This window comes from Coturnix japonica, unplaced genomic scaffold, assembly GCF_054131305.1.
Source record: "Coturnix japonica strain WE unplaced genomic scaffold, WE-NBRP24 Scf058, whole genome shotgun sequence".
Taxonomy (NCBI): domain Eukaryota; kingdom Metazoa; phylum Chordata; class Aves; order Galliformes; family Phasianidae; genus Coturnix; species Coturnix japonica.
The window spans coordinates 1,030,543-1,055,722 of record NW_028188961.1 but is presented as its reverse complement, the minus strand read 5'-3'; the positions used below and the strand labels follow the sequence as shown (position 1 = coordinate 1,055,722).

General features: G+C 54.0%; 2 protein-coding genes across 12 annotated transcripts in view; both read left to right on the top strand.

Moving 5' to 3' along the window:
* Nucleotides 1–6,148, top strand: part of LOC107307273 (E3 ubiquitin-protein ligase BRE1B-like) — a 48,865-nt gene extending 42,717 nt beyond the window's left edge. For 2 of the 8 annotated variants that reach the window (XM_085533313.1, XM_085533312.1), the window contains one exon: nucleotides 1,138–6,148. In XM_085533313.1, coding sequence (XP_085389439.1) covers nucleotides 1,138–1,314 — 177 coding nt within the window. In that variant the 3' untranslated portion in view covers nucleotides 1,315–6,148. The remainder of the gene's footprint in view (nucleotides 1–1,137) is intronic. The other 6 variants (XR_014941086.1, XR_014941087.1, XR_014941085.1 and 3 more) reach the window with 6 other exon arrangements.
* Nucleotides 6,149–7,084: 936 nt separating this feature from the next.
* CD2BP2 (CD2 cytoplasmic tail binding protein 2) lies at nucleotides 7,085–23,315 on the top strand. 4 transcript variants are annotated; one of them, XM_085533315.1, is made up of 9 exons: nucleotides 7,093–7,364; nucleotides 7,593–7,666; nucleotides 10,219–10,333; nucleotides 10,920–11,092; nucleotides 11,991–12,192; nucleotides 14,361–14,676; nucleotides 16,454–16,770; nucleotides 17,879–17,949; nucleotides 23,192–23,315. In XM_085533315.1, exons 1-9 carry the CDS (start codon nucleotides 7,229–7,231, stop codon nucleotides 23,300–23,302), a joined length of 1,515 nt encoding a protein of 504 aa, XP_085389441.1. In that variant the 5' UTR covers nucleotides 7,093–7,228; the 3' UTR covers nucleotides 23,303–23,315. The 4 variants fall into 4 exon arrangements, with proteins under 4 accessions (XP_085389443.1, XP_085389441.1, XP_085389442.1 ...); XM_085533316.1 differs by having other exon boundaries at nucleotides 7,095–7,346; XM_085533317.1 differs by lacking the exon at nucleotides 17,879–17,949 and having other exon boundaries at nucleotides 7,085–7,364.
* Nucleotides 23,316–25,180: the final 1,865 nt, after the last annotated feature.

Sequence of the window (25,180 nt, the reverse complement as noted above, 5' to 3'; positions counted from 1 at the left end):
ATGGATCTCTATGGGTCCCATTGGATCTCTATGGGTCTCTATGGGTCCCTATGTGTCCCTATGGGTCCCTATGGGTCTCTAAGTGTCTCTATGGGTCTCTATGGATCCCTATGGGTCCCATTGGATCTCTATGGATCTCTATGGGTCCCTATGGGTCCCTATGGGGTCTCTATGGGTCTCTAAGTGTCTCTATGGGTCCCATTGGATCTCTGTGTGTCTCTATGGGTCTCTATGGGTCTCTATGGGTCTCTATGGGTCTCTATGGATCTCTATGGATCTCTATGGGTCTCTATGGGTCTCTATGGGTCCCTATGGGTCTCTATGGGTCTCTATGGGTCCCTATGTATCCCTATGTATCCCTATATGTCTCTATGGGTCTCTATGGGTCACTATGGATCTCTATGGGTCTCTATGGATCTCTATGGGTCCCATTGGATCTCTATGGGTCTCTATGGGTCTCTATGGGTCCCTATGGATCTCTATGGGTCCCATTGGATCCCTATGGGTCCCTATGGGTCCCATTGGATCCCTATGGATCTCTATGGGTCTCTATGGGTCTCTATGGGTCCCTATGGGGTCTCTATGGGTCCCTATGGGTCTCTATGGGTCTCTATGGGTCCGTATGGGGTCTCTATGGGTCTCTAAGTGTCTCTATGGATCCCTATGGGGTCTCTATGGGTCTCTGTGTGTCTCTATGGGGTCTCTATGGGTCTCTATGGATCCGTATGCGTCTCTATGGGTCTCTGTGGGTCCCATTGGATCTCTATGGATCTCTATGGGTCCCATTGGATCTCTATGGGGTCTCTAAGTGTCTCTATGGGTCCCATTGGATCTCTATGGATCTCTATGTGTCTCTATGTGTCTCTATGGATCTCTATGGGTCTCTATGGGTCTCTATGGGTCCCTATGGGTCTCTATGTGTCTCTATGTGTCCCTATGGATCTCTATGTGTCCCTATGTGTCCCTATGTGTCTCTATGGGTCTCTATGGGTCCCATTGGATCCCTATGGGTCTCTATGGGTCTCTATGGGTCCCATTGGATCTCTATGGGTCTCTATGGGTCCCATTGGATCTCTATGGGTCCCTATGTGTCCCTATGGGTCCCTATGTGTCTCTATGGGTCCGTGCCCCCCATAGGCCCGCCTGACGTGCCCCTGCTGTAACGCCCGTAAGAAGGACGCGGTGCTGACCAAGTGCTTCCACGTGTTCTGCTTCGAGTGCGTCAAGAGCCGCTACGACACGCGGCAGCGCAAGTGCCCCAAGTGCAACGCGGCCTTCGGGGCCCACGACTTCCACCGCGTCTACATCAGCTGAGACCCACGGCTGCCCCATAGCTGCCCCATAAGTGGACCCATATAGCGCCTATGGGCGGCCATTGGGGGTCTTGGGTTGGGTTATGGCTGTCCATTGGGGTCTTGAGCCCATTGGGGGTCTTGAGTTGGGTTGGGTTGATTCAATGGGGGGAGGTGGCCCCATAGCTGCCCCATAGCTGCCCCATAAGTGGCCCTATAGCGCCTATGGGTGGCCATTGGGGGTCTTGGGTTGGGTTATGGGGGTCTATTGGGGTCTTGAGCCCATTGGGGGTCTTGAGTTGGGTTGGGTTGACTCAATGGGGGGAGGTGGCCCCATAGCTGCCCCATAAGTGGCCCCATATAGCGCCTATGGGTGGCCATTGGGGGGTCTTGGGTTGGGTTATGGGTGTCTATTGGGGTCTTGAGCCCATTGGGGTCTTGGGTTGGGTTATGGGTGTCTATTGGGGTCTTGGGTTGGGTTATGGGTGTCCATTGGGGTCTTGGGTTGGGTTATGGGTGTCTATTGGGGTCTTGGGTTGGGTTATGGGTGTCTATTGGGGTCTTGAGCCCATTGGGGGTCTTGAGTTGGGTTGGGTTGACTCAATGGGAGGAGGCTGCCCCATAGCTGCCCCATAGCTGCCCCATAAGTGGCCCTATATAGCGCCTATGGGTGGCCACTGGGGGTCTTGGGGTCTTGGGTTGGGTTATGGGTGTCTATTGGGGTCTTGGGTGGGTTATGGGTGTCTATTGGGGTCTTGGGTTGGGTTGGGTTGATTCAATGGGAGGAGGCTGCCCTATAGCTGCCCCATAAGTGGACCTATATAGCGCCTATGGGTGGCCATTGGGGGGTCTTGGGTTGGGTTATGGGTGTCTATGGGGGTCTTGGGTTGGGTCAAGTCAATGGGTCTTGAGTTGGGTTGAGTTGGGTTGACTCAATGGGGGCAGGTTGCCCCATAGATGCCCCATAGCTGCCCCATAAGTGGACCCATATAGCGCCTATGGGCGGCCATTGGGGGTCTTGGGTTGGGTTATGGGTGTCTATTGGGGTCTTGGGTTGGGTTATGGGTGTCTATTGGGGTCTTGAGTTGGGTTATGGGTGTCTATTGGGGTCTTGGGTTGGGTTATGGGTGTCCATTGGGGTCTTGGGTTGGGTTATGGGTGGCCATTGGGGTCTTGGGTTGGGTTATGGGTGTCTATTGGGGTCTTGGGTTGGGTTATGGGTGTCTATTGGGGGTCTTGGGTTGGGTTGGGTTGATTCAATGGGGGGAGGTTGCCCCATAGCTGCCCCATAAGTGGCCCTATATAGCACCTATGGGTGGCCATTGGGGGTCTTGGGTTGGGTTATGGGTGTCTATTGGGGGTCTTGAGCCCATTGGGGGTCTTGATTTGGGTCAAGTCAATGGGTCTTGGGTTGGGTTGACACAGTGGGGGCAGGTGGCCCCATAGCTGCCCCATAAGTGGCCCTATATAGCACCTATGGGTGGCCATTGGGGGTCTTGGGTTGGGTTATGGGTGTCTATTGGGGGTCTTGAGCCCATTGGGGGTCTTGATTTGGGTCAAGTCAATGGGTCTTGGGTTGGGTTGACACAGTGGGGGCAGGTGGCCCCATAGCTGCCCCATAAGTGGCCCTATATAGCACCTATGGGTGGCCATTGGGGGTCTTGGGTTGGGTTATGGGTGTCTATTGGGGGTCTTGAGCCCATTGGGGGTCTTGATTTGGGTCAAGTCAATGGGTCTTGGGTTGGGTTGACTCAGTGGGGGCAGGTGGCCCCATAGCTGCCCCATAAGTGACCCTATAGCGCCTATGGGTGGCCATTGGGGTCTTGGGTTGGGTTGGGTTGATTCAATGGGGAGAGGTTGCCCCATAGCTGCCCCATAAGTGGCCCTATAGTGTGCCTATGGGTGGCCATTGGGGGTCTTGGGTTGGGTTATGGGTGTCTATTGAGTTGGGTCAAGTCAATGGGTCTTGGATTGGGTTGGGTTGGGTTGAGTTGGGTTGATTCAATGGGGGCAGGTGGCCCCATAGCTGCCCCATAAGTGGCCCCATATAGCGCCTATGGGTGGCCATTGGGGGTCTTGGGTTGGGTTATGGGTGTCTATGGGGGTCTTGAGTTGGGTTGGGTTGGGTTGGGTTGGGTTGAGTTGAGTCAGCCCCATAGCTGCCCCATAAGTGGCCCTATATAGAGCCTATGGGCGGCCATTGGGGGTCTTGGGTTGGGTTATGGGTGTCTATTGGGGTCTTGAGCTCATTGGGGTCTTGGGTTGGGTTGGGTTGAGTTGAGTCAGCCCCATAGCAGCCCCATAAGTGGCCCTATAGCACCTATGGGTGGCCATTGGGGGTCTTGGGTTGGGTTATGGGTGTCTATTGGGGGTCTTGGATTGGGTTGGGTTGACTCAATGGGGGGAAGTTGCCCCATAGCTGCCCCATAAGTGGCCCCATATAGCGCCTATGGGTGGCCATTGGGGGTCTTGGGTTGGGTTATGGGTGTCTATTGGGGTCTTGGGTTGGGTTATGGGTGTCTATTGAGTTGGGTCAAGTCAATTGGTCTTGGGTTGAGTTGGGTTGGGTTGACTCAATGGGAGGAGGCTGCCCCATAGCTGCCCCATAAGTGGACCTATATAGCGCCTATGGGTGGCCATTGGGGGTCTTGGGGTCTTGAGTTGGGTTATGTGGGGTCTTGAGCCCATTGGGGTCTTGGGTTGGGTTGAGTTGGGTTGGGTTGACTCAATAGGGGGAGGTGGACCCACAGCTGCCCCATAGCTGCCCCATAAGTGGCCCTATATAGCACCTATGGGTGGCCATTGGGGGTCTTGGGTTGGGTTGGGTTGGGTTGAGTCAGCCCCATAGCTGCCCCATAAGTGGCCCCATATAGCGCCTATGGGTGGCCATTGGGGGGTCTTGGGTTGGGTTATGGGTGTCTATGGGGGTCTTGGGTTGGGTTATGGGTGTCTATTGGGGTCTTGGGTTGGGTTATGTGTGTCTATTGGGGTCTTGAGTTGGGTTATGGGTGTCTATTGGGGTCTTGGGTTGGGTTATGGGTGTCTATTGGGGGTCTTGGGTTGGGTCAAGTCAATGGGTCTTGGGTTGGGTTGGGTTGGGTTGGGTTGAGTTGAGTCAGCCCCATAGCTGCCCCATAAGTGGACCCATATAGCGCCTATGGGTGGCCCATTGGGGGTCTTGGGTTGGGTTATGGGTGTCTATTGGGGTCTTGGGTTGGGTTGGGTTGGGTCTTGGGTTGGGTTGACTCAATGGGGGCAGGTGGCCCCATAGATGCCCCATAGCTGCCCCATAAGTGGCCCTATATAGCACCTATGGGTGGCCATTGGGGGTCTTGGGGTCTTGGGTTGGGTTATGGGTGTCTATTGGGGTCTTGGGTTGGGTCAAGTCAATGGGTTGGGTTGGGTTGAGTTGAGTCAGCCCCATAGCTGCCCCATAAGTGGCCCTATAGCGCCTATGGGCGGCCATTGGGGGTCTTGGGTTGGGTTATGGGTGTCTATTGGGGTCTTGAGCCCATTGGGGTCTTGGGTTGGGTTGGGTTGAGTTGAGTCAGCCCCATAGCTGCCCCATAAGTGGCCCCATATAGCACCTATGGGTGGCCACTGGGGGTCTTGGGTTGGGTTATGGGTGTCTATTGGGGTCTTGGGTTGGGTTATGTGGGGTCTTGAGCCCATTGGGGTCTTGGATTGGGTTGGGTTGACTCAATGGGGGGAGGTTGCCCCATAGCTGCCCCATAAGTGGCCCCATATAGCACCTATGGGTGGCCATTGGGGGTCTTGGGTTGGGTTATGGGTGTCTATTGGGGTCTTGGGTTGGGTTATGGGTGTCTATTGGGGTCTTGGGTTGGGTCAAGTCAATGGGTCTTGAGTTGGGTTGACTCAATGGGGGGAGGCTGCCCCATAGCTGCCCCATAAGTGGCCCCATATAGCGCCTATGGGTGGCCATTGGGGTCTTGGGTTGGGTTGGGTTGATTCAATGGGGGTAAGTTGCCCCATAGCTGCCCCATAAGTGGCCCTATATAGCGCCTATGGGTGGCCATTGGGGGTCTTGGGTTGGGTTATGGATGTCTATTGGGGGTCTTGGGTTGGGTTGGGTTGAGTCAGCCCCATAGCTGCCCCATAAGTGGCCCCATATAGCGCCTATGGGCGGCCATTGGGGGTCTTGGGTTGGGTTATGGGTGTCTATTGGGGTCTTGGGTTGGGTTATGGGTGTCTATTGGGGTCTTGGGTTGGGTTATGGGTGTCCATTGGGGTCTTGAGCCCATTGGGGTCTTGGGTTGGGTTGGGTTGGGTTGGGTTGACTCAATGGGAGGAGGTGGCCCCATAGATGCCCCATAGCTGCCCCATAAGTGGCCCTATAGCACCTATGGGTGGCCATTGGGGGTCTTGGGTTGGGTTATGGGTGTCTATTGGGGTCTTGGGTTGGGTTGGGTTGACTCAATGGGGGGAGGTTGCCCCATAGCTGCCCCATAGCTGCCCCATAAGTGGACCCATATAGCGCCTATGGGTGGCCATTGGGGGTCTTGGGGTCTTGGGTTGGGTTATGGGTGTCTATGGGGGTCTTGAGCCCATTGGGGTCTTGGGTTGGGTTGGGTTGAGTTGAGTCAGCCCCATAGCTGCCCCATAAGTGGCCCCATATAGCGCCTATGGGTGGCCATTGGGGGTCTTGGGTTGGGTTATGGGTGTCTATTGGGGTCTTGGGTTGGGTTATGGGTGTCCATTGGGGTCTTGAGCCCATTGGGGGTCTTGGGTTGGGTTGGGTTGATTCAATGGGGGGAGGTGGCCCCATAGCTGCCCCATAGCTGCCCCATAGCACCCATGGGTGCCCCCCAGCTGTCAATAAAAGCGGAAGGCTCGAATTCTTTGGGTGCCGTGTGCTTTTCTTGGGGTGAAATGGGGGAATTTTGGGGTTCCTGGGTGTGGGGGGTGGAATCTATGGGGCTCTATAGGGCTCTATGGGGCTCTATGGGGTTCTATGGGGTCTATGGTGTTCTATGGGGTCTCTGTGGTTCTCTATGGGGTTCTATGAGGTCCCTATGGGTCCCTATGGGTCTCTATGGGGTCCCTATGGGTCTCTATGGGTCTCTATGGGCTCTCTATAGGGCTCTATGGGGCTCTATGGGGTCTGTGGCGTTCTATGGGACTCTATGGGGCTCTGTGGGGTTATATGGGGTCTATGGGGTTATATGGAGCTCTATGGGTCCCTGTGGGTCTCTATGGGTCTCTATGGGTCCCTATGGGGCCTCTATGGGTCTCTATGTGTCTCTAAGGGTCTCTATGGGTCCCTATGCGTCTCTATGGGGTCTCTATGGGTCTCTATGGGGTTCTGTGGCTCCCTATGGCTCCCCATGGGTCCCTATGGGGTTCTATGGGGCTCTATGGGTCCCTATGGGGTCCCTATGGGTCCCTATGGGTCTCTATGGGTCCCTATGGGTCTCTATGGGTCTCTATGGGTCTCTATGGGTCTCTATTGGTCCCTATGGGGTCTCTATGGGTCTCTATGGGTCCCTATGGGTCCCTATGGGTCTCTATGGGTCCCTATGGATCCCTATGGGTCTCTATGGGTCCCTATGGGGTCTCTATGGGTCTCTATGGGTCTCTATGGGTCTCTATTGGTCCCTATGGGTCTCTATGGGGCTCTATGGGTCCCTATGGGTCTCTATGGGTCTCTATGGGTCTCTATGGGTCTCTATGGGTCTCTATGGGTCTCTATGGGTCCCTATGGGGTCTCTATGGGTCTCTATGGGTCCCTATGGGTCCCTATGGGTCTCTAAGTGTCTCTATGGGTCCCTATGGGGTCTCTATGGGTCTCTATGGGTCTCTATTGGTCCCTATGGGGTCTCTATGGGGCGCTGTTTCTTTAAGAGCGCTCCGCACTTCCGCTCCGAGCGTCTTCCGCCAGCACTGACGTCACTTCCGCCTGCAGAACTTCCGCCCGGATGTCGCCATTTCCGCTCATAGCACTTCCGCCCCCGACTTACGTCATTTCCGCTCCCATCTTGCCTTACACCGGAAGTTCCATCGGACCATCCGACTTCCGGCGCGAGTCGGAGAGCGGTGAGCGCGGCCTACTCTGTTCGTCTCAATTTGCATATGCAAATGAGGGTTAATTAGAGCCCAGCGAACCTAATTACAATCATTAGTGTCTAATTAGTGGCCGGGGGGTGTTAATTAGGGCTCATTTAATTTGCATAGCGGCTTAATGAACTCAATTGTCTTGAATGGGCCGCGGGAGGGGGTGGTGTTAATGAATATTAATGAGGGGTTAATTAATATTCATGATTGTGCATGAATATTCATTAGGGGGCGCCATGGCCAAACGGAAAGTGACGTTTGAGGAGCCCGAGGAGGAGGGGGGGGCGCCGGCCCCAAAGAGGGTGAGGGGCGCTATGGGGGGATATGGGGTCTATGGGGTCTATGGGGTCTATGGGGCTCTATGGGGTCTATGGGGTTATATGGGGGGGTATGGGGTTATATGGGGGGATATGGGGGATCTATGGGGTTATATGGGGGGATATGGGGTTATATGGGGTTATATGGGGGGATATGGGGGATCTATGGGGTTATATGGGGGGATATGGGGTTATATGGGGTTATATGGGGTTATATGGGGGGATCTGGGGGGATATATGGGGTTATATGGGGGTATATGGGGGTATATGGGGTTATATGGGGGGATATGGGGTCTATGGGGTTCTATGGGGTCTATGGGGTCTATGGGGTTCTATGGGGTTATATGGGGGGATATGGGGTTATATGGGGTCTATGGGGTCTATGGGGTTCTATGGGGCCCTATGGGTTCTATGGGGTCTATGGGGTTGTATGGGGTTATATGGGGTTATATGGGGTTATATGGGGGTCTATGGGGTTTCTATGGGGTCTATGGGGTTATATGGGGTTATATGGGGTTATATGGGGGTCTATGGGGTTTCTATGGGGTCTATGGGGTTATATGGGGTCTATGGGGCTCTATGGGGTTATATGGGGGGATATGGGGTTATATGGGGTTATATGGGGTCTATGGTGCTCTATGGGGTTATATGGGGGGATATGGGGTTATATGGGGTTATATGGGGGGATATGGGGTTATATGGGGTTATATGGGGTTATATGGGGATATATGGGGGTATATGGGGTTATATGGGGATATATGGGGGTATATGGGGGGATATGGGGGGATATGGGGTTATATGGGGTTATATGGGGTCTCTATGGGTCTCTATGGGGCTGTGTGGGGTCTATGGGGCTCTATGGGGTTTCTATAGGGTTATATGGGGTTATATGGGGTTATATGGGGTTATATGGGGTTATATGGGGATATATGGGGTTATATGGGGTTATATGGGGATATATGGGGGTATATGGGGGGATATGGGGTTATATGGGGTTATATGGGGTTATATGGGGTCTATGGGGTTCTATGGGGTCTATGGGGTCTATGGGGTTATATGGGGTCTATGGGGTCTATGGGGTCTATGGGGTTATATGGGGGGATGTGGGGTTATATGGGGTTCTATGGGGTTATATGGGGTTATATGGGGTCTATGGGGTTCTATGGGGTCTATGGGGTTATATGGGGTCTATGGGGCCCTATGGGGTCTATGGGGTTCTATGGGGGTATATGGGGGGATATGGGGTTATATGGGGTTATATGGGGTTATATGGGGGTATATGGGGTTATATGGGGGGATATGGGGTTATATGGGGATATATGGGGTCTATGGGGTTATATGGGGTTCTATGGGGTCTATGGGGTTATATGGGGTTATATGGGGGGATATGGGGTTCTATGGGGTCTATGGGGTTATATGGGGTTATATGGGGGGATATGGGGTTATATGGTGTTATATGGGGGTTATATGGGGTTATATGGGGGGATATGGGGTTATATGGGGTTATATGGGGGGATATGGGGTTATATGGGGGGATATGGGGTTATATGGGGTTATATGGGGTTATATGGGGTTATATGGGGGTTATATGGGGTTATATGGGGTTATATGGGGTTATATGGGGGGATATGGGGTATATGGGGTTATATGGGGGTTATATGGGGTTATATGGGGTTATATGGGGGGATATGGGGTTATATGGGGGTTATATGGGGTTCTATGGGGTCTATGGGGGTATATGGGGTTATATGGGGGGATATGGGGTTATATGGGGTCTATGGGGTCCATGGGATTATATGGGGTCTATGGGGTCTATGGGGTCTATGGGGTTCTATGGGGTCTATGGGGTTTCTATGGGGTTTCTATGGGATCTAATGGGTTATATGGGGGGATATGGGGGGATATGGGGTTTCTATGGGGTCTATGGGGTCTCTATGGGGTCTATGGGGTTATATGGGGTCTATGGGGTCTATGGGGTTCTATGGGGTCTATGGGGTTATATGGGGTTATATGGGGTTATATGGGGTTATATGGGGGGATATGGGGTTATATGGGGGGATATGGGGTTATATGGGGTCTATGGGGTTCTATGGGGCCCTGTGGGGTCTATGGGGTTCTATGGGGCTCTATGGGTCTCTATGGGTCTCTATGTGTCCCTATGGGTCTCTATGGGTCCTTATGGGGTCCCTATGTTTCTCTATGGGTCTCTATGTGTCTCTATGGGTCCTTATGGGGTCCCTATGTTTCTCTATGGGTCTCTATGTGTCTCTATGGGTCCTTATGGGGTCTCTATGGGTCTCTATGTGTCTCTATGGGTCCTTATGGGGTTTCTATGGGTCCTTATGGGGTCTCTATGTGTCTCTATGTGTCTCTATGGGTCTCTATGGGTCTCTATGTGTCTCTATGGGTCCTTATGGGGTCTCTATGGGGTCTCTGTGTGTCTCTATGGGTCTCTATGTGTCTCTATGTGTCTCTATGGGTCTCTATGGGTCTCTATGTGTCTCTATGGGTCCTTATGGGGTCTCTATGGGGCACAGATGGGGGGCGGCCCCGGGAGCCGCTTTTCGGGGAAGCCTTCGTTGGACAGCGATGAAGAGGAGGAGGAGGAAGAGGAGCAGTGGGGCGGGGAGCTGGGAATGGCCGACATCCCCGGTTAGTTCTATGGGGTCTATGGGGTCTATGGGGTGCTATGGGGTGCTGTGGGGCTCTATGGGGCGCTATGGGGCTCTATGGGGCTCTATGGGGCACTGTGGGGCTCTATGGGGCACTGTGGGGCTCTATGGGGCTCTGTGGGGCTCTATGGGGTTCTATGGGGCTCTATGGGGCGCTATGGGGCTCTATGGGGCTCTATGGGGCACTGTGGGGTTCTGTGGGGCTCTGTGGGGCTCTGTGGGGCTCTATGGGGCGCTATGGGGTTCTATGGGGCACTGTGGGGCGCTATGGGTCCCTATGGGTCTCTATGGGTCTCTATGTGTCCCTATAGGTCTCTGTGGGTCCCTATGTGTCCCTATGTGTCCCTATGGTGTCTCTATGGGTCCCAGTGTGTCTCTCTGTGTATCTATGGGGCAGGACAGGAGGCAGCCCCGCAGTGGGGCGGTGAGGAGTCACTTGTGGGGCAGTGCCCCATAACTCCCTTCTATGGGTCCCTATGGGTCCCTATGTGTCCCTATGTGTCCCTATGGTTCCCTATGTGTCCCTATGGGTCCTTATGGGGTCTCTCTGTGTATCTATGGGGCAGGACAGGAGGCAGCCCCGCAGTGGGGCGGTGAGGAGTCACTTGTGGGGCAGTGCCCCATAACTCCCTTTAACCTGGAGGAAGAAATGGAGAGCGGCAGCTTCGACAGGGCCGGGAATTATCGACTACGGGAACCCCAAGAAAAACCTGACCCATGGCTGGATACAGTGCAATGGGTATGGGGTGATCTATGGGGTGATATGGGGTGATCTATGGGGTGATCTATGGGGTGATCTATGGGGTGATCTATGGGGTGATCTATGGGGAGATGTGGGGGGATATGGGGTTATATGGGGTGATATGGGGTTATATGGGGTGATATGGGGGGATATGGGGTGATATGGGGGGATATGGGGGGATATGGGGTTATATGGGGGGATATGGGGTTATATGGGGTGATATGGGGGGATATGGGGTTATATGGGGTTATATGGGGGGATATGGGGTGATATGGGGGGATATGGGGGCATATGGGGTTATATGGGGTTATATGGGGTTATATGGGGGGATATGGGGTGATATGGGATCTATGGGGTGATATGGGGTGATATGGGGAGATATGGGGTTATATGGGGTGATATGGGGTGATATAGGGGGATATGGGGTGATATGGGGTGATATGGGATCTATGGGGTGATATGGGGTGATATGGGGGGATATGGGGTTATATGGGGTGATGTGGGGTGATATGGGGTGATATGGGGTTATATGGGGGGATATGGGATCTATGGGGTGATATGGGGTGATATGGGGGGATATGGGGTGAAATGGGGTTATATAGGATCTATGGGGTGATATGGGGTTATATGGGGTGATATGGGGGGATATGGGATCTATGGGGTGATGTGGGGTTATATGGGGTGATATGGGGGGATATGGGGTGATGTGGGGTGATATGGGGTTATATGGGGGGATATGGGGTTATATGGGGTTATATGGGGCGGTTATGGGGTTATATGGGATTATATGGGGTTATATGGGGTTATATGGGATTATATGGGGTTATATGGGATTATATGGGGTGATATGGGTGTTATCTCTGCCCCACTGACCCCCTTTCTCTCTGCCCCATAGATGGAGCTGCAGTGCCGTCCCCCCCGCGTCCCCCGACCCCAAATCCCCCCGGATTCGGAAGTTCCCCCCCCCCCCCCCATGGAAACCCTATTGATTTCCCTATTGGATTTAATGCGCCCCAATGAATCTGTGGGGGGGGCCATGAGGAGAATGGGGGGGGTCCTGAACAATAGGGGCAGGGGGCAGAGAAGGAGGGGGAGAGGTGAGTATATGGGGTTATATAGGGGGTATATGGGGTTATATGGGGTTATATGGGGTTATATAGGGGATATATGGGGTTATATAGGGTTATATGGGGTTATATAGGGGATATATGGGGTTATATGGGGTTATATGGGGTTATATAGGGGATATATGGGGTTATATGGGGTTATATGGGGTTATATAGGGGATATATGGGGTTATATGGGGTTATATGGGGTTATATGGGGGGGATATGGGGTTATATGGGGTTATATGGGGTTATATAGGGGATATATGGGGTGATATGGGGTTATATGGGGTTATATAGGGGATATATGGGGTTATATGGGGTGATATGGGGTTATATGGGGGGGATATGGGGTTATATGGGGTTATATGGGGTTATATAGGGGATATATGGGGTGATATGGGGTTATATGGGGTTATATAGGGGATATATGGGGTTATATGGGGTGATATGGGGTTATATGGGGGGGATATGGGGTTATATGGGGTTATATAGGGGATATATGGGGTTCTATGGGGTTATATGGGGGAATATGGGGTTATATGGGGTTATATGGGGGGGATATGGGGTTATATGGGGTTATATGGGGTTATATGGGGGGATATGGGGTTATATGGGGTTATATGGGGAGATATGGGGTTATATGGGGTTATATGGGGTTATATAGGGGATATATGGGGGAATATGGGGTTATATAGGGGATATATGGGGTTATATAGGGGATATATGGGGGGATATGGGGTTATATAGGGGATATATGGAGTTATATGGGGGGATATGGGGTTATATGGGGTTATATAGGGGATATGTGGGGTTATATGGGGGGATATGGGGTTATATGGGGTTACATGGGAGGATATGGGGTTATATGGGGGTTATATGGGGTTATATGGGGTTATATAGGGGGTATATGGGGTTATATGGGGTTATATGGGGTTATAGGGGGGATATGGGGTTATATGGGGTTATATAGGGGATATATGGGGTTATATGGGGGGATATGGGGTTATATGGGGTTATATAGGGGATATATGGGGTTATATGGGGGGATATGGGGTTATATAGGGGATATATGGGGTTATATGGGGTTATATGGGGTTATATAGGGGGGATATGGGGTTATATGGGGTTATATAGGGGATATATGGGGAGATATGGGGTTATATGGGGTTATATGGGGGATATATGGGGTTATATGGGGTTATATGGGGGAGATATGGGGTTATATAGGGGATATATGGGGTTATATGGGGGGGATATGGGGGGATATGGGGTTATATGGGGGGATATGGGGGAGATATGGGGTGATATGGGGTTATATAGGGGACATATGGGGTTATATAGGGGATATATGGGGGGATATGGGGTTATATGGGGTTATGTAGGGGATATATGGGGTTATATAGGGGATATATGGAGTTATATGAGGGGATATGGGGTTATATGGGGGGATATGGGGTTATGTAGGGGATATATGGGGAGATATGGGGTTATATAGGGGATATATGGGGTTATATGGGGGGGATATGGGGATATATGGGGGGATATGGGGTTATATAGGGGATATATGGGGTTATATGGGGGGATATGGGGTTATATGGTGGGGATATGGGGATATATGGGGGGATATGGGGTTATATAGGGGATATATGGGGTTATATGGGGGGATATGGGGTTATATGGGGGGATATGGGGTTATGTAGGGGATATATGGGGTTATATGGGGTTATATAGGGGATATATGGGGTTATATAGGGGTTATATGGGGTTATATGGGGGGATATGGGGTTATGTAGGGATATATGGGGTTATATGGGGTTATATAGGGGATATATGGGGTTATATGGGGGGATATGGGGTTATATGGGGGATATATGGGGTTATATAGGGGATATATGGGGTTATATGGGGTTATATGGGGGATATGGGGTTATATGGGGGGATATGGGGTCAAAGGGGGAATATGGGGGTATATGGGGTGATATATGGGGTGATATGGGGGGTAATAATGTGGATATGGGGTGCTTATGGGGAGATATGGGGGTAAAGAGGGGATATATGGGGTGTTATAGGGTTATATGGGGGTCAATATGGGGCTGTGACGCCATGATGTCGTACGGATTCAAAATGGCCGCCGCCATCCCCCCCTCTCCTTACAGGTTCCGGCCCTTCTTCTTCCGGTCCTCCCACTTCCGGTTCTCCTGCAACTTCCGCTCCACCTCCTTCCGCTGTTTGCGTAACTCCCTCCCCTTGCGTAACTCCGTCTCCTTGCGTAACTCCCGCTCCTTACGCAAGTCCCGCTATTCCCGACGCCGTTTCCGCCGATCCCGCCGATTCCGCCCCATCTCTATCCGAGGTCCGTGCGCAATTGGACTCGTTGGTGGAAGCGGCCGATGCGCTGGTTGCGCACGGGCTGCACGGAGTGTACGGAGAGAGCCGGGAACGGCTGCGGTGGAGGCTGGACCAGTTACGGAGGTGACGTAACGGGGTCCATAGGGGTATATAGGGATATATAGGGGTATATAGGGATACATAGGGATACATAGGGACCCCATAGTGCCCCATAGAGTCCCCATAGAGACCCATAGGGACCCATAACCACCCCATAGGGACACATAGGGACCCCATAGGGACACATAGAGACCCCATAGGGACACATAGGGACCCATAGAGATGCATAGGGACCCCATAGAGATACATAGGGACCCATAGAGACCCCATAGAGACCCATAGAGACCCATAGGGACCCATAACTACCCCATAGGGACACATAGAGACCCCATAGAGACCCATAGGGACCCATAACCACCCCATAGGGGCACATAGAGACCCCATAGGGACACATAGGGACCCATAGAGATACATAGGGACCCCATAGGGATACATAGGGATCCATAGATACCCATAGGGACCCATAGAGACCCACAGAGACCCCATAGGGACACATAGAGACCCATAGGGACCCTTAGAGACCCCATAGAGACCCATAGGGACCCCATAGAGATACATAGGGACCCATAGAGATACATAGGGACCCCATAGAGATACATAGGGATACATAGGGACCCCATAGGGATATATAGGGACCCATAGAGATGCATAGGGACCCCATAGGGATACATAGGGACCCCATAGTGCCCCATAGAGTCCCCATAGAGACCCATAGGGACCCATAACCACCCCATAGGGACACATAGAGACCCCATAGGGACACATAGAGACCCCATAGGGACACATAGGGACCCATAGAGATGCATAGGGACCCCATAGGGATACATAGGGATACATAGGGACCCCATAGTGCCCCATAGAGTCCCCATAGAGACCCATAGGGACCCATAACCACCCCATAGGGACACATAGGGACCCCATAGGGACACATAGAGACCCCATAGGGACACATAGGGACCCATAGAGATACATAGGGACCCCATAGAGATACATAGGGATACATAGGGACCCATAGAGACCCACAGAGACCCCATAGAGACCCCATACGGACCCATAGGGACCCTTTAGAGACCCATAGGGACCCATAGAGACCCACAGAGACCCCATAGGGACACATAGAGACCCATAGGGACCCATTAGAGACCCCATAGAGACCCATAGGGACCCCATAGAGATACATAGGGACACATAGAGATACATAGGGACCCCATAGAGACACATAGGGACCCATAGAGATACATAGGGACCCCATAGAGATACATAGGGATACATAGGGACCCCATAGTGCCCCATAGAGTCCCCATAGAGACCCATAGGGACCCATAACCACCCCAAAGGGACCCATAGGGACACATAGAGACCCTTAGAGACTCCATAGAGACCCCATAGAGATACATAGGGACCCCATAGAGATACACAGGGACCCATAGAGACCCATAGGGACCCATAGAGACCCCACAGGGTCCCATAGAGACCCATAGAGATGCCATAGCTACCCATAGAGACCCATAGGGACCCATAGAGACCCCATAGAGACCCATAGAGACCCATAGAGACCCCATAGAGACCCATAGAGACTCCATAGGGAGCCATAGAGACCCCATAGAGACCCATAGAGACCCATAGAGACCCCATAGGGAGCCATAGAGACCCCATAGAGACCCATAGGGACCCATAGAGACCCCATAGAGACCCCCAGAGACCCCATAGAGACCCATAGGGACCCACAGAGACCCCATGGTGCCCCATAGAGACCCCATATCACCCCATAACAGCCCCATATCCCCCCCTATCCCCACAGGAAGTCCACACGACGCCATATTGATGATGATGATGATGAAGATCAAGATGGCGGGGGTCCCACCCGCGTCCAATCAGAAGCCATCGATATGTTTGCTAATGAGGAAGAGGAGAGCAGACAAGAAGTGAAGGACAAACAGGCCCTGGAGGACCGACAGGCTTCGGAGGACCGACAGGCCTCGGAGGACCGAGAGCTGGAGGACCAAAGAGTCCTGGAGGACAAACAGGCCCTGGAGCATAGAGAGGTGAAGGACAAACAGGCCTTGGAGGACCGACAGGCTTTGGAGGACCAACAGGCCTCGGAGGACCAGGCAGAGGGTGAGGGGATTTTGGGGTGATTTAAGGGGATTTTGGGTCATTTTAGGGTTTTTTAGGTGATTTTTGGGGTCATTTGGGGGTTTTTAGGGGTTTTTTGGGGTCATTTTGGGTTTTTTAGGGTTTTTTTGGGGTCATTTTGGGGTTTTTTGGGGGTATTTTGGGTCATTTTTGGGGTCTTTTGGGTCATTTTTGGGTCATTTTGGGGTTTTTGGGGGGTTTTTTTGGGGTCATTTGGGGGTTTTTTGGGGTTTTTTTGGGTCATTTTGGGTCATTTTGGGGTATTTTGGGGTCATTTGGGGGTTTTTTAGGGGTTTTTTTGGGGTTTTTTGGGGTCATTTTGGGTTTTTTAGGGGTTTTTTTGGGTCATTTTGGGGTTTTTTGGGGGTATTTTGGGTCATTTTTGGGTCATTTATGGGTCTTTTTTGGGGTAATTTATGGGGATTTTGGGGTCTTTTGGGTTTTTTAGGGGTTTTTTGGGGTTTTTTTGGGGTATTTTGGGTCATTTTTGGGTCATTTTAGGGTTTTTTTGGGGTCATTTTGGGGTTTTTTTGGGGTATTTTGGGTCATTTTGGGGGTTTTTGGGGGTATTTTAAGTCATTTTTGGGGTCTTTTGGGTCATTTTGGGGTTTTTTGGGGTTTTCTTGAGTTTTTTTGGGGTCATTTTGGGGGTTTTTGGGGTTTTTTGGGTCATTTTAGGGTTTTTTAAGGGTTTTTTGGGGTCATTTTTGGGGTTTTTTGGGGTCTTAATGGGGATTTTGGGGTCATTTCAGGGTTTTTTGGGATCATTTTGTGGTTTTTTGGGGTTTTTTTGGGGTCTTTTATGGGTTTGGGGTCATTTGGGGTTATTTTGGGGCCATTTTGGGGTTATTTTGGGGTTATTTTGGGTCATTTTGGGGTTTTTTTGGGGTCTTTTATGGGTTTGGAGGCATTTTTGGGGGGTTTTGGAGCAGTTTTTGGGGTCATTTCAGGGGTTTTTGGGGTCTTTTGGGGTCATTTTTGGGGTATTTTTGGGTCCTTTTTGTGTCTTTTTGAGGGGTCTTTGTGGGGTTTCATTTTGGGGTCAATTAATGGGATTTGGGGGGTCTCAATGCTGTTCCCCACCCCATAGAAGTGATGTGGGAATATAAATGGGAGGAGAGTGAACGACTCTACGGCCCCTTCAGCAGCGCCCAAATGCAGGTGAGACCCCCAAGTGTGGGGCTGGGACCCCCAAGTGTGGGGCTGGGACCCCATAAGTGGGGCTGGGAACCCCATAAGTGGGGCTGGGACCCCCAAGTGTGGGGCTGGGACCCCATAAGTGGGGCTGGGAACCCCATAAGTGGGGCTGGGACCCACAAGTGTGGGGCTGGGACCCCATAAGTGGGGCTGGGACCCCATAAATGGGGCTGGGACCCACAAGTGTGGGGCTGGGACCTTCATAAATGGGGCAGGGACCCTATAAGTGGAGCTGAGACCCCTAAGTGTGGGGCTGGGACCCCATAAGTGGGGCTGGGACCCCCAAGTGTGGGGCTGGGACCCCATAAGTGGGGCTGGGACCCCCAAGTGTGGGGCTGGGACCCCCAAGTGTGGGGCTGGGACCCCCAAGTGTGGGGCTGGGACCCCATAAGTGGGGCTGGGAGCTCAAAAATGGGGCTGGGAGCTCAAAAATGGGGCTGGGACCCCATAAATGGGGCTGGGGACCCCCAAGTGTGGGGCTGGGACCCCATAAGTGGGGCTGGGACCCACAAGTGTGGGGCTGGGACCCCATAAGTGGGGCTGGGACCCCTAAGTGTGGGGCTGGGACCCCCATAAGTGGGGCTGGGACCCACAAGTGTGGGGCTGAGACCCCCAAGTGTGGGGCTGGGACCCCATGAGTGGGGCTGGGACACCCAAGTGTGGGGCTGGGACCCCCAAAATGGGGCTGGGACCCCCATAAGTGGGGCTGGGACCCCTTAAGTGGGGCTGGGACCCCCATAAATGGGGCTGGGACCCCATAAGTGGGGCTGGGACCCCAAAAGTGGGGCTGGGACCCCATAAGTGGGGCTGGGACCCACAAGTGTGGGGCTGGGACCCCATAAGTGGGGCTGGGACCCCCATAAGTGGGGCTGGGACCCCCAAGTGTGGGGCTGGGACCCCAAGTGTGGGGCTGGGACCCCCAAGTGTGGGGCTGGGACCCCATAAGTGGGGCTGGGAACCCCATAAGTGGGGCTGGGACCCCCAAGTGTGGGGCTGGGACCCCATAAGTAGGGCTGGGAACCCCATAAGTGGGGCTGGGACCCCCATAAGTGGGGCTGGGACCCCATAAGTGGGGCTGGGACCCCCATAAGTGGGGCTGGGAACCCCAAGTGTGGGGCTGGGACCCCCAAGTGTGGGGCTGGGACCCCATAAGTGGGGCTGGGACCCACAAGTGTGGGGCTGGGACCCCATAAGTGGGGCTGGGACCCCCAAGTGTGGGGCTGGGACCCCATAAATGGGGCTGGGACCCCATAAGTGGGGCTGGAAACCCCAAGTGTGGGGCTGGGACCCCATAAGTGGGGCTGGGAACCCCATAAATGGGGCTGGGGACCCCAAGTGTGGGGCTGGGACCCCCAAGTGTGGGGCTGGGACCCCATAAGTGGGGCTGGGACCCCCAAGTGTGGGGCTGGGACCCCATAAGTGGGGCTGGGACCCCCAAGTGTGGGGCTGGGACCCCATAAGTGGGGCTGGGAACCCCATAAATGGGGCTGGGGACCCCAAGTGTGGGGCTGGGACCCCCAAGTGTGGGGCTGGGACCCCATAAGTGGGGCTGGGAACCCCATAAATGGGGCTGGGGACCCCAAGTGTGGGGCTGGGACCCCCAAGTGTGGGGCTGGAACCCCATAAGTGGGGCTGGGACCCCCATAAATGGGGCTGGGACCCCCAAGTGTGGGGCTGGGACCCCATAAGTGTGGGGCTGGGACCCCATAAGTGGGGCTGGGACCCCCATAAATGGGGCTGGGGACCCCAAGTGTGGGGCTGGGACCCCCAAGTGTGGGGCTGGGACCCCCATAAATGGGGCTGGGGACCCCAAGTGTGGGGCTGGGACCCCGTAAGTGGGGCTGGGAACCCCATAAGTGGGGCTGGGACCCCCAGGTGTGGGGCTGGGTCCCCATAAGTGGGGCTGGGACCCCCAAGTGTGGGGCTGGGACCCACAAGTGTGGGGCTGGGACCCCATAAGTGGGGCTGGGACCCCCATAAATGGGGCTGGGGACCCCAAGTGTGGGGCTGGGACCCCATAAGTGGGGCTGGGAACCCCATAAGTGGGGCTGGGACCCCAAGTGTGGGGCTGGGACCCACAAGTGTGGGGCTGGGACCCCATAAGTGGGGCTGGGGACCCCAAGTGTGGGGCTGGGACCCCATAAATGGGGCTGGGACCCCCATAAGTGGGGCTGGGACCCACAAGTGTGGGGCTGGGACCCCATAAGTGGGGCTGGGACCCCCATAAGTGGGGCTGGGACCCCATAAGTGGGGCTGGGACCCCATAAATGGGGCTGGGACCCACAAGTGTGGGGCTGGGACCCCATAAGTGGGGCTGGGAACCCCAAGTGTGGGGCTGGGACCCCCAAGTGTGGGGCTGGGACCCACAAGTGTGGGGCTGGGACCCCATAAGTGGGGCTGGGACCCCCAAGTGTGGGGCTGGGACCCCTTAAGTGGGGCTGGGAACCCCATAAGTGGGGCTGGGACCCCCAAGTGTGGGGCTGGGAACCCCATAAGTGGGGCTGGGACCCCCATAAATGGGGCTGGGACCCCAAGTGTGGGGCTGGGACCCCCATAAGTGGGGCTGGGAACCCCATAAGTGGGGCTGGGATCCCATAAGTGGGGCTGGGACCCACAAGTGTGGGGCTGGGACCCCATAAGTGGGGCTGGGACCCACAAGTGTGGGGCTGGGACCCCATAAGTGGGGCTGGGACCCCCAAGTGTGGGGCTGGGACCCCATAAGTGGGGCTGGGAACCCCAAGTGTGGGGCTGGGACCCCATAAGTGGGGCTGGGACCCCCAAGTGTGGGGCTGGGACCCCCAAGTGTGGGGCTGGGACCCCATAAGTGGGGCTGGGACCCCCATATAAGGGGCTGGGGACCCCAAGTGTGGGGCTGGGAACCCCATAAGTGGGGCTGGGACCCCATAAATGGGGCTGGGACCCCATAAGTGGGGCTGGGACCCCCAAGTGTGGGGCTGGGACCCCATAAGTGGGGCTGGGATCCCCATAAATGGGGCTGGGGACCCCAAGTGTGGGGCTGGGAGCTCAAAAATGGGGCTGGGACCCCCAAGTGTGGGGCTGGAACTCCCCATTTTTGGCCTCAAACCCCCCATTTTTGGCCTCAAAACCCCCATTTTTAGGCTGAAACCCCCCATTTTGGGGCTCAAATCCCCCATTTTGGGGCTAAAACCCCCCATTTCTGGGTCTCAACCCCCCATTTTTGGCCTCAAACCCCCCATTTTTGGACTGAAACCCCCCATTTTTGGGCTCAAACCCCCCCATTTTTGGGCTCAAACCCCCATTTTTGGCCTCAAAACCCCCATTTTTAGGCTGAAACCCCCCATTTTTGGACTGAAACCCCCCATTTTTGGGCTGAAACCCCCCATTTTGGGGCTAAAACCCCCCATTTTTGGCCTCAAAACCCCCATTTTTGGGCTAAAACCCCCCATTTTTGGTCTGAAACCCCCCATTTTTGAGCTAAAACCCCCCATTTTTGGCCTCAAACCCCCCATTTTTGGGCTAAAACCCCCCATTTTGGGGCTAAAACCCCCCATTTCTGGGTCTCAACCCCCCATTTTTGGCCTCAAACCCCCATTTTTGAGCTAAAACACTCCATTTTTGGGCTAAAACCCCCCATTTTTGGGCTCAAACCCCCCATTTTTGGCCTCAAACCCCCCATTTTTGGCCTCAAAACCCCCATTTTTGGGCTCAAACCCCCCATTTTTGGGCTCAAACCCCCCATTTTTGAGCTAAAAACCCCCATTTTTGGGGCTCCCAACTCCATTTTTGGTCTGAAACCCCCCATTTTTGGGCTGAAACCCCACATTTTTGGACTGAAACCCCCCATTTTTGGCCTCAAACCCCCCATCTTTGGGGCTCCCAACTCCATTTTTGGGGCTAAAACCCCCCATTTTTGGGCTGAAACCCCCCATTTCTGCGGCTCAAAACCCCATTTTTGGTCTGAAACCCCCCATTTTTGGCCTCAAAACCCCCATTTTTGGGGCTCCCAACTCCATTTTTGGGCTGAAACCCCCCATTTTTGGCCTCAAATCCCTCATTTTTGGGCTGAACTCCCCCATTTTTGGGCTAAAACCCCCCATTTTTGGACTGAAACCCCCCATTTTTGGCCTCAAATCCCCCATATTTGGCCTCAAAACCCCCATTTTTGGCCTCAAAACCCCCATTTTTGGGGCTCCCAACTCCATTTTTGGGCTGAAAACCCCCATTTTTGGGCTAAAACCCCCCATTTTGGGGCTGAAACCCCCCATTTTTGGGCTCAATCCCCCCATTTTTGGCCTCAAATCCCCCATTTTTGGCCTCAAACCCCCCATTTTTGGGCTGAAACCCCCCATTTTTGGCCTCAAAACCCCCATTTTGGGGCTCAAAACCCCATTTTTGGGCTCAAATCCCCCATTTTTTGGCTGAAACCCCCCATTTTTGGCCTCAAAACCCCCATTTTTGGGGCTCCCAACTCCATTTTTGAGCTAAAACCCCCCATTTTTGGCCTCAAAACCCCCATTTTTGGGGCTCCCAACTCCATTTTTGGGCTAAAACCCCCCATTTTTGGCCTCAAACCCCCCATTTTTGGCCTCAAAACCCCCATTTTTGGGGCTCCCAACTCCATTTTGGGGCTAAAAACCCCCATTTTGGCCTCAAATCCCCCAATTTTGGCCTCAAAACCCCCATTTTTAGGCTGAAACCCCCCATTTTTGGCCTCAAACCCCCCATTTTTGGCCTCAAATCCCCCTTTTTTGGCCTCAGAACCCCCATATTTGGCCTCAAACCCCCCATTTTTGGGGCTAAAACCCCCCATTTCTGGGTCTCAACCCCCCATTATAGGGGTCCCACCCCCCATTATAGGGGTCCCACCCCCATTATAGGGTCCCACCCCCCATTATAGGGGTCCCACCCCCATTATAGGGTCCCACCCCCATTATAGGGGTCCCACCCCCATTATAGGGTCCCACCCCCCCATTATAGGGGTCCCACCCCCATTATAGGGGTCCCACCCCCATTATAGGGTCCCACCCCCCCATTATAGGGGTCCAATTTGGGGCTCAAACCCCCCATTTTTGGGCTCAAATCCCCCATTTTTGGGCTAAAACCCCCCATTTTTGGGGCTCCCAACCCCATTTTTGGCCTCAAACCCCCCATTTTTGGGCTAAAATCCCCCATTTTTGGCTTCCCCCCCCCCATAACTTTCCCTTTCTCCCCTTTTCTTTTCCAGGCCTGGACAGAACAGGGTTATTTTGGGGGGGGGGTTTTATGTCGTCGAGCCCGAAACCCCCCAGGCCCCTTTTACAGCTCGGATCGGATTGATTTCACCCTATATACGTGACCCCATAGGAAGACCCCCACCCTATAAGGACCCTATAAGGGGGGGGGGCCTATAATGGGGGTGGGACCCCTATAATGGGGGGTGGGACCCTATAATGGGGGGTGGGATCCTATAATGGGGGATGGGACCCCTATAATGGGGGATGGGACCCCTATAATGGGGGGTGAGACATCTATAATGGGGGTGAGACCCCTATAATGGGGAGTGGGACCCTATAATGGGGGGTGGGACCCTATAATGGGGGTGGGACCCCTATAATGGGGGTGGGACCCTATAATGGGGGGTGGGATCATATAATGGGGGTGGGACCCCTATAATGGGGGGGTGGGACCCTATAATGGGGGGTGGGACCCTATATGGGGGGGTGAGACCCCTATAATGGGGGTGGGACCCTATAATGGGGGGTGGGACCCTATAATGGGGGTGGGACCCTATAATGGGGGTGGGACCCCTATAATGGGGGTGAGACCCCTATAATGGGGGTGGGATCTTATATGGGGGGTGGGACCCCTATAATGGGGGTGGGACCCCTATAATGGGGGGTGGGACCCTATAATGGGGGGTGGGATCATATAATGGGGGTGGGACCCTATAATGGGGGTGAGACCCCTATAATGGGGGGTGGGACCCTATAATGGGGGTGGGACCCCTATAATGGGGGTGGGACCCTATAATGGGGGGTGGGACCCCTATAATGGGGGGTGGGACCCCTATAATGGGGGGTGGGATCATATAATGGGGGGTGGGACCCCTATAATGGGGGTGGGACCCCTATAATGGGGGTGGGACCCTATAATGGGGGGTGAGACCCCTATAATGGGGGGTGGGACCCTATAATGGGGGTGGGACCCCTATAATGGGGGGTGGGATCATATAATGGGGGGTGGGACCCCTATAATGGGGGTGGGACCCCTATAATGGGGGGTGGGACCCCTATAATGGGGGGTGAGACCCCTATAATGGGGGGTGGGATCCTATAATGGGGGGTGGGATCATATAATGGGGGTGGGACCCCTATAATGGGGGTGGGACCCCTATAATGGGGGGTGGGACCCTATAATGGGGGTGGGACCCCTATAATGGGGGGTGGGACCCTATAATGGGGGGTGGGACCCTATAATGGGGGTGGGACCCTATAATGGGGGGTGGGACCCCTATAATGGGGGGTGGGACCCCTATAATGGGGGGTGGGATCATATAATGGGGGTGGGACCCCTATAATGGGGGGTGGGATCATATAATGGGGGGTGGGACCCCTATAATGGGGGTGGGACCCTATAATGGGGGTGGGACCCTATAATGGGGGGTGGGACCCTATAATGGGGGTGGGACCCTATAATGGGGGGTGGGATAATGGGGGTGGGACCCCTATAATGGGGGTGGGACCCTATAATGGGGGGTGAGACCCCTATAATGGGGGGTGGGACCCCTATAATGGGGGTGGGACCCCTATAATGGGGGGTGGGATCATATAATGGGGGGTGGGACCCCTATAATGGGGGGTGGGACCCCTGTAATGGGGGTGGGACCCTATAATGGGGGGTGGGACCCCTATAATGGGGGGTGGGACCCCTATAATGGGGGTGGGACCCTATAATGGGGGGTGGGACCCTATATGGGGGGTGAGACCCCTATAATGGGGGTGGGACCCTATAATGGGGGTGGGACCCTATAATGGGGGGTGGGATCATATAATGGGGGGTGGGATCATATAATGGGGGTGGGACCCCTATAATGGGGGGTGAGACCCTATAATGGGGGGTGAGACCCCTATATGGGGGGGTGGGATCATATAATGGGGGTGGGACCCTATATGGGGGGTGGGACCCCTATAATGGGGGGTGGGACCCTATAATGGGGGGTGAGACTCCTATAATG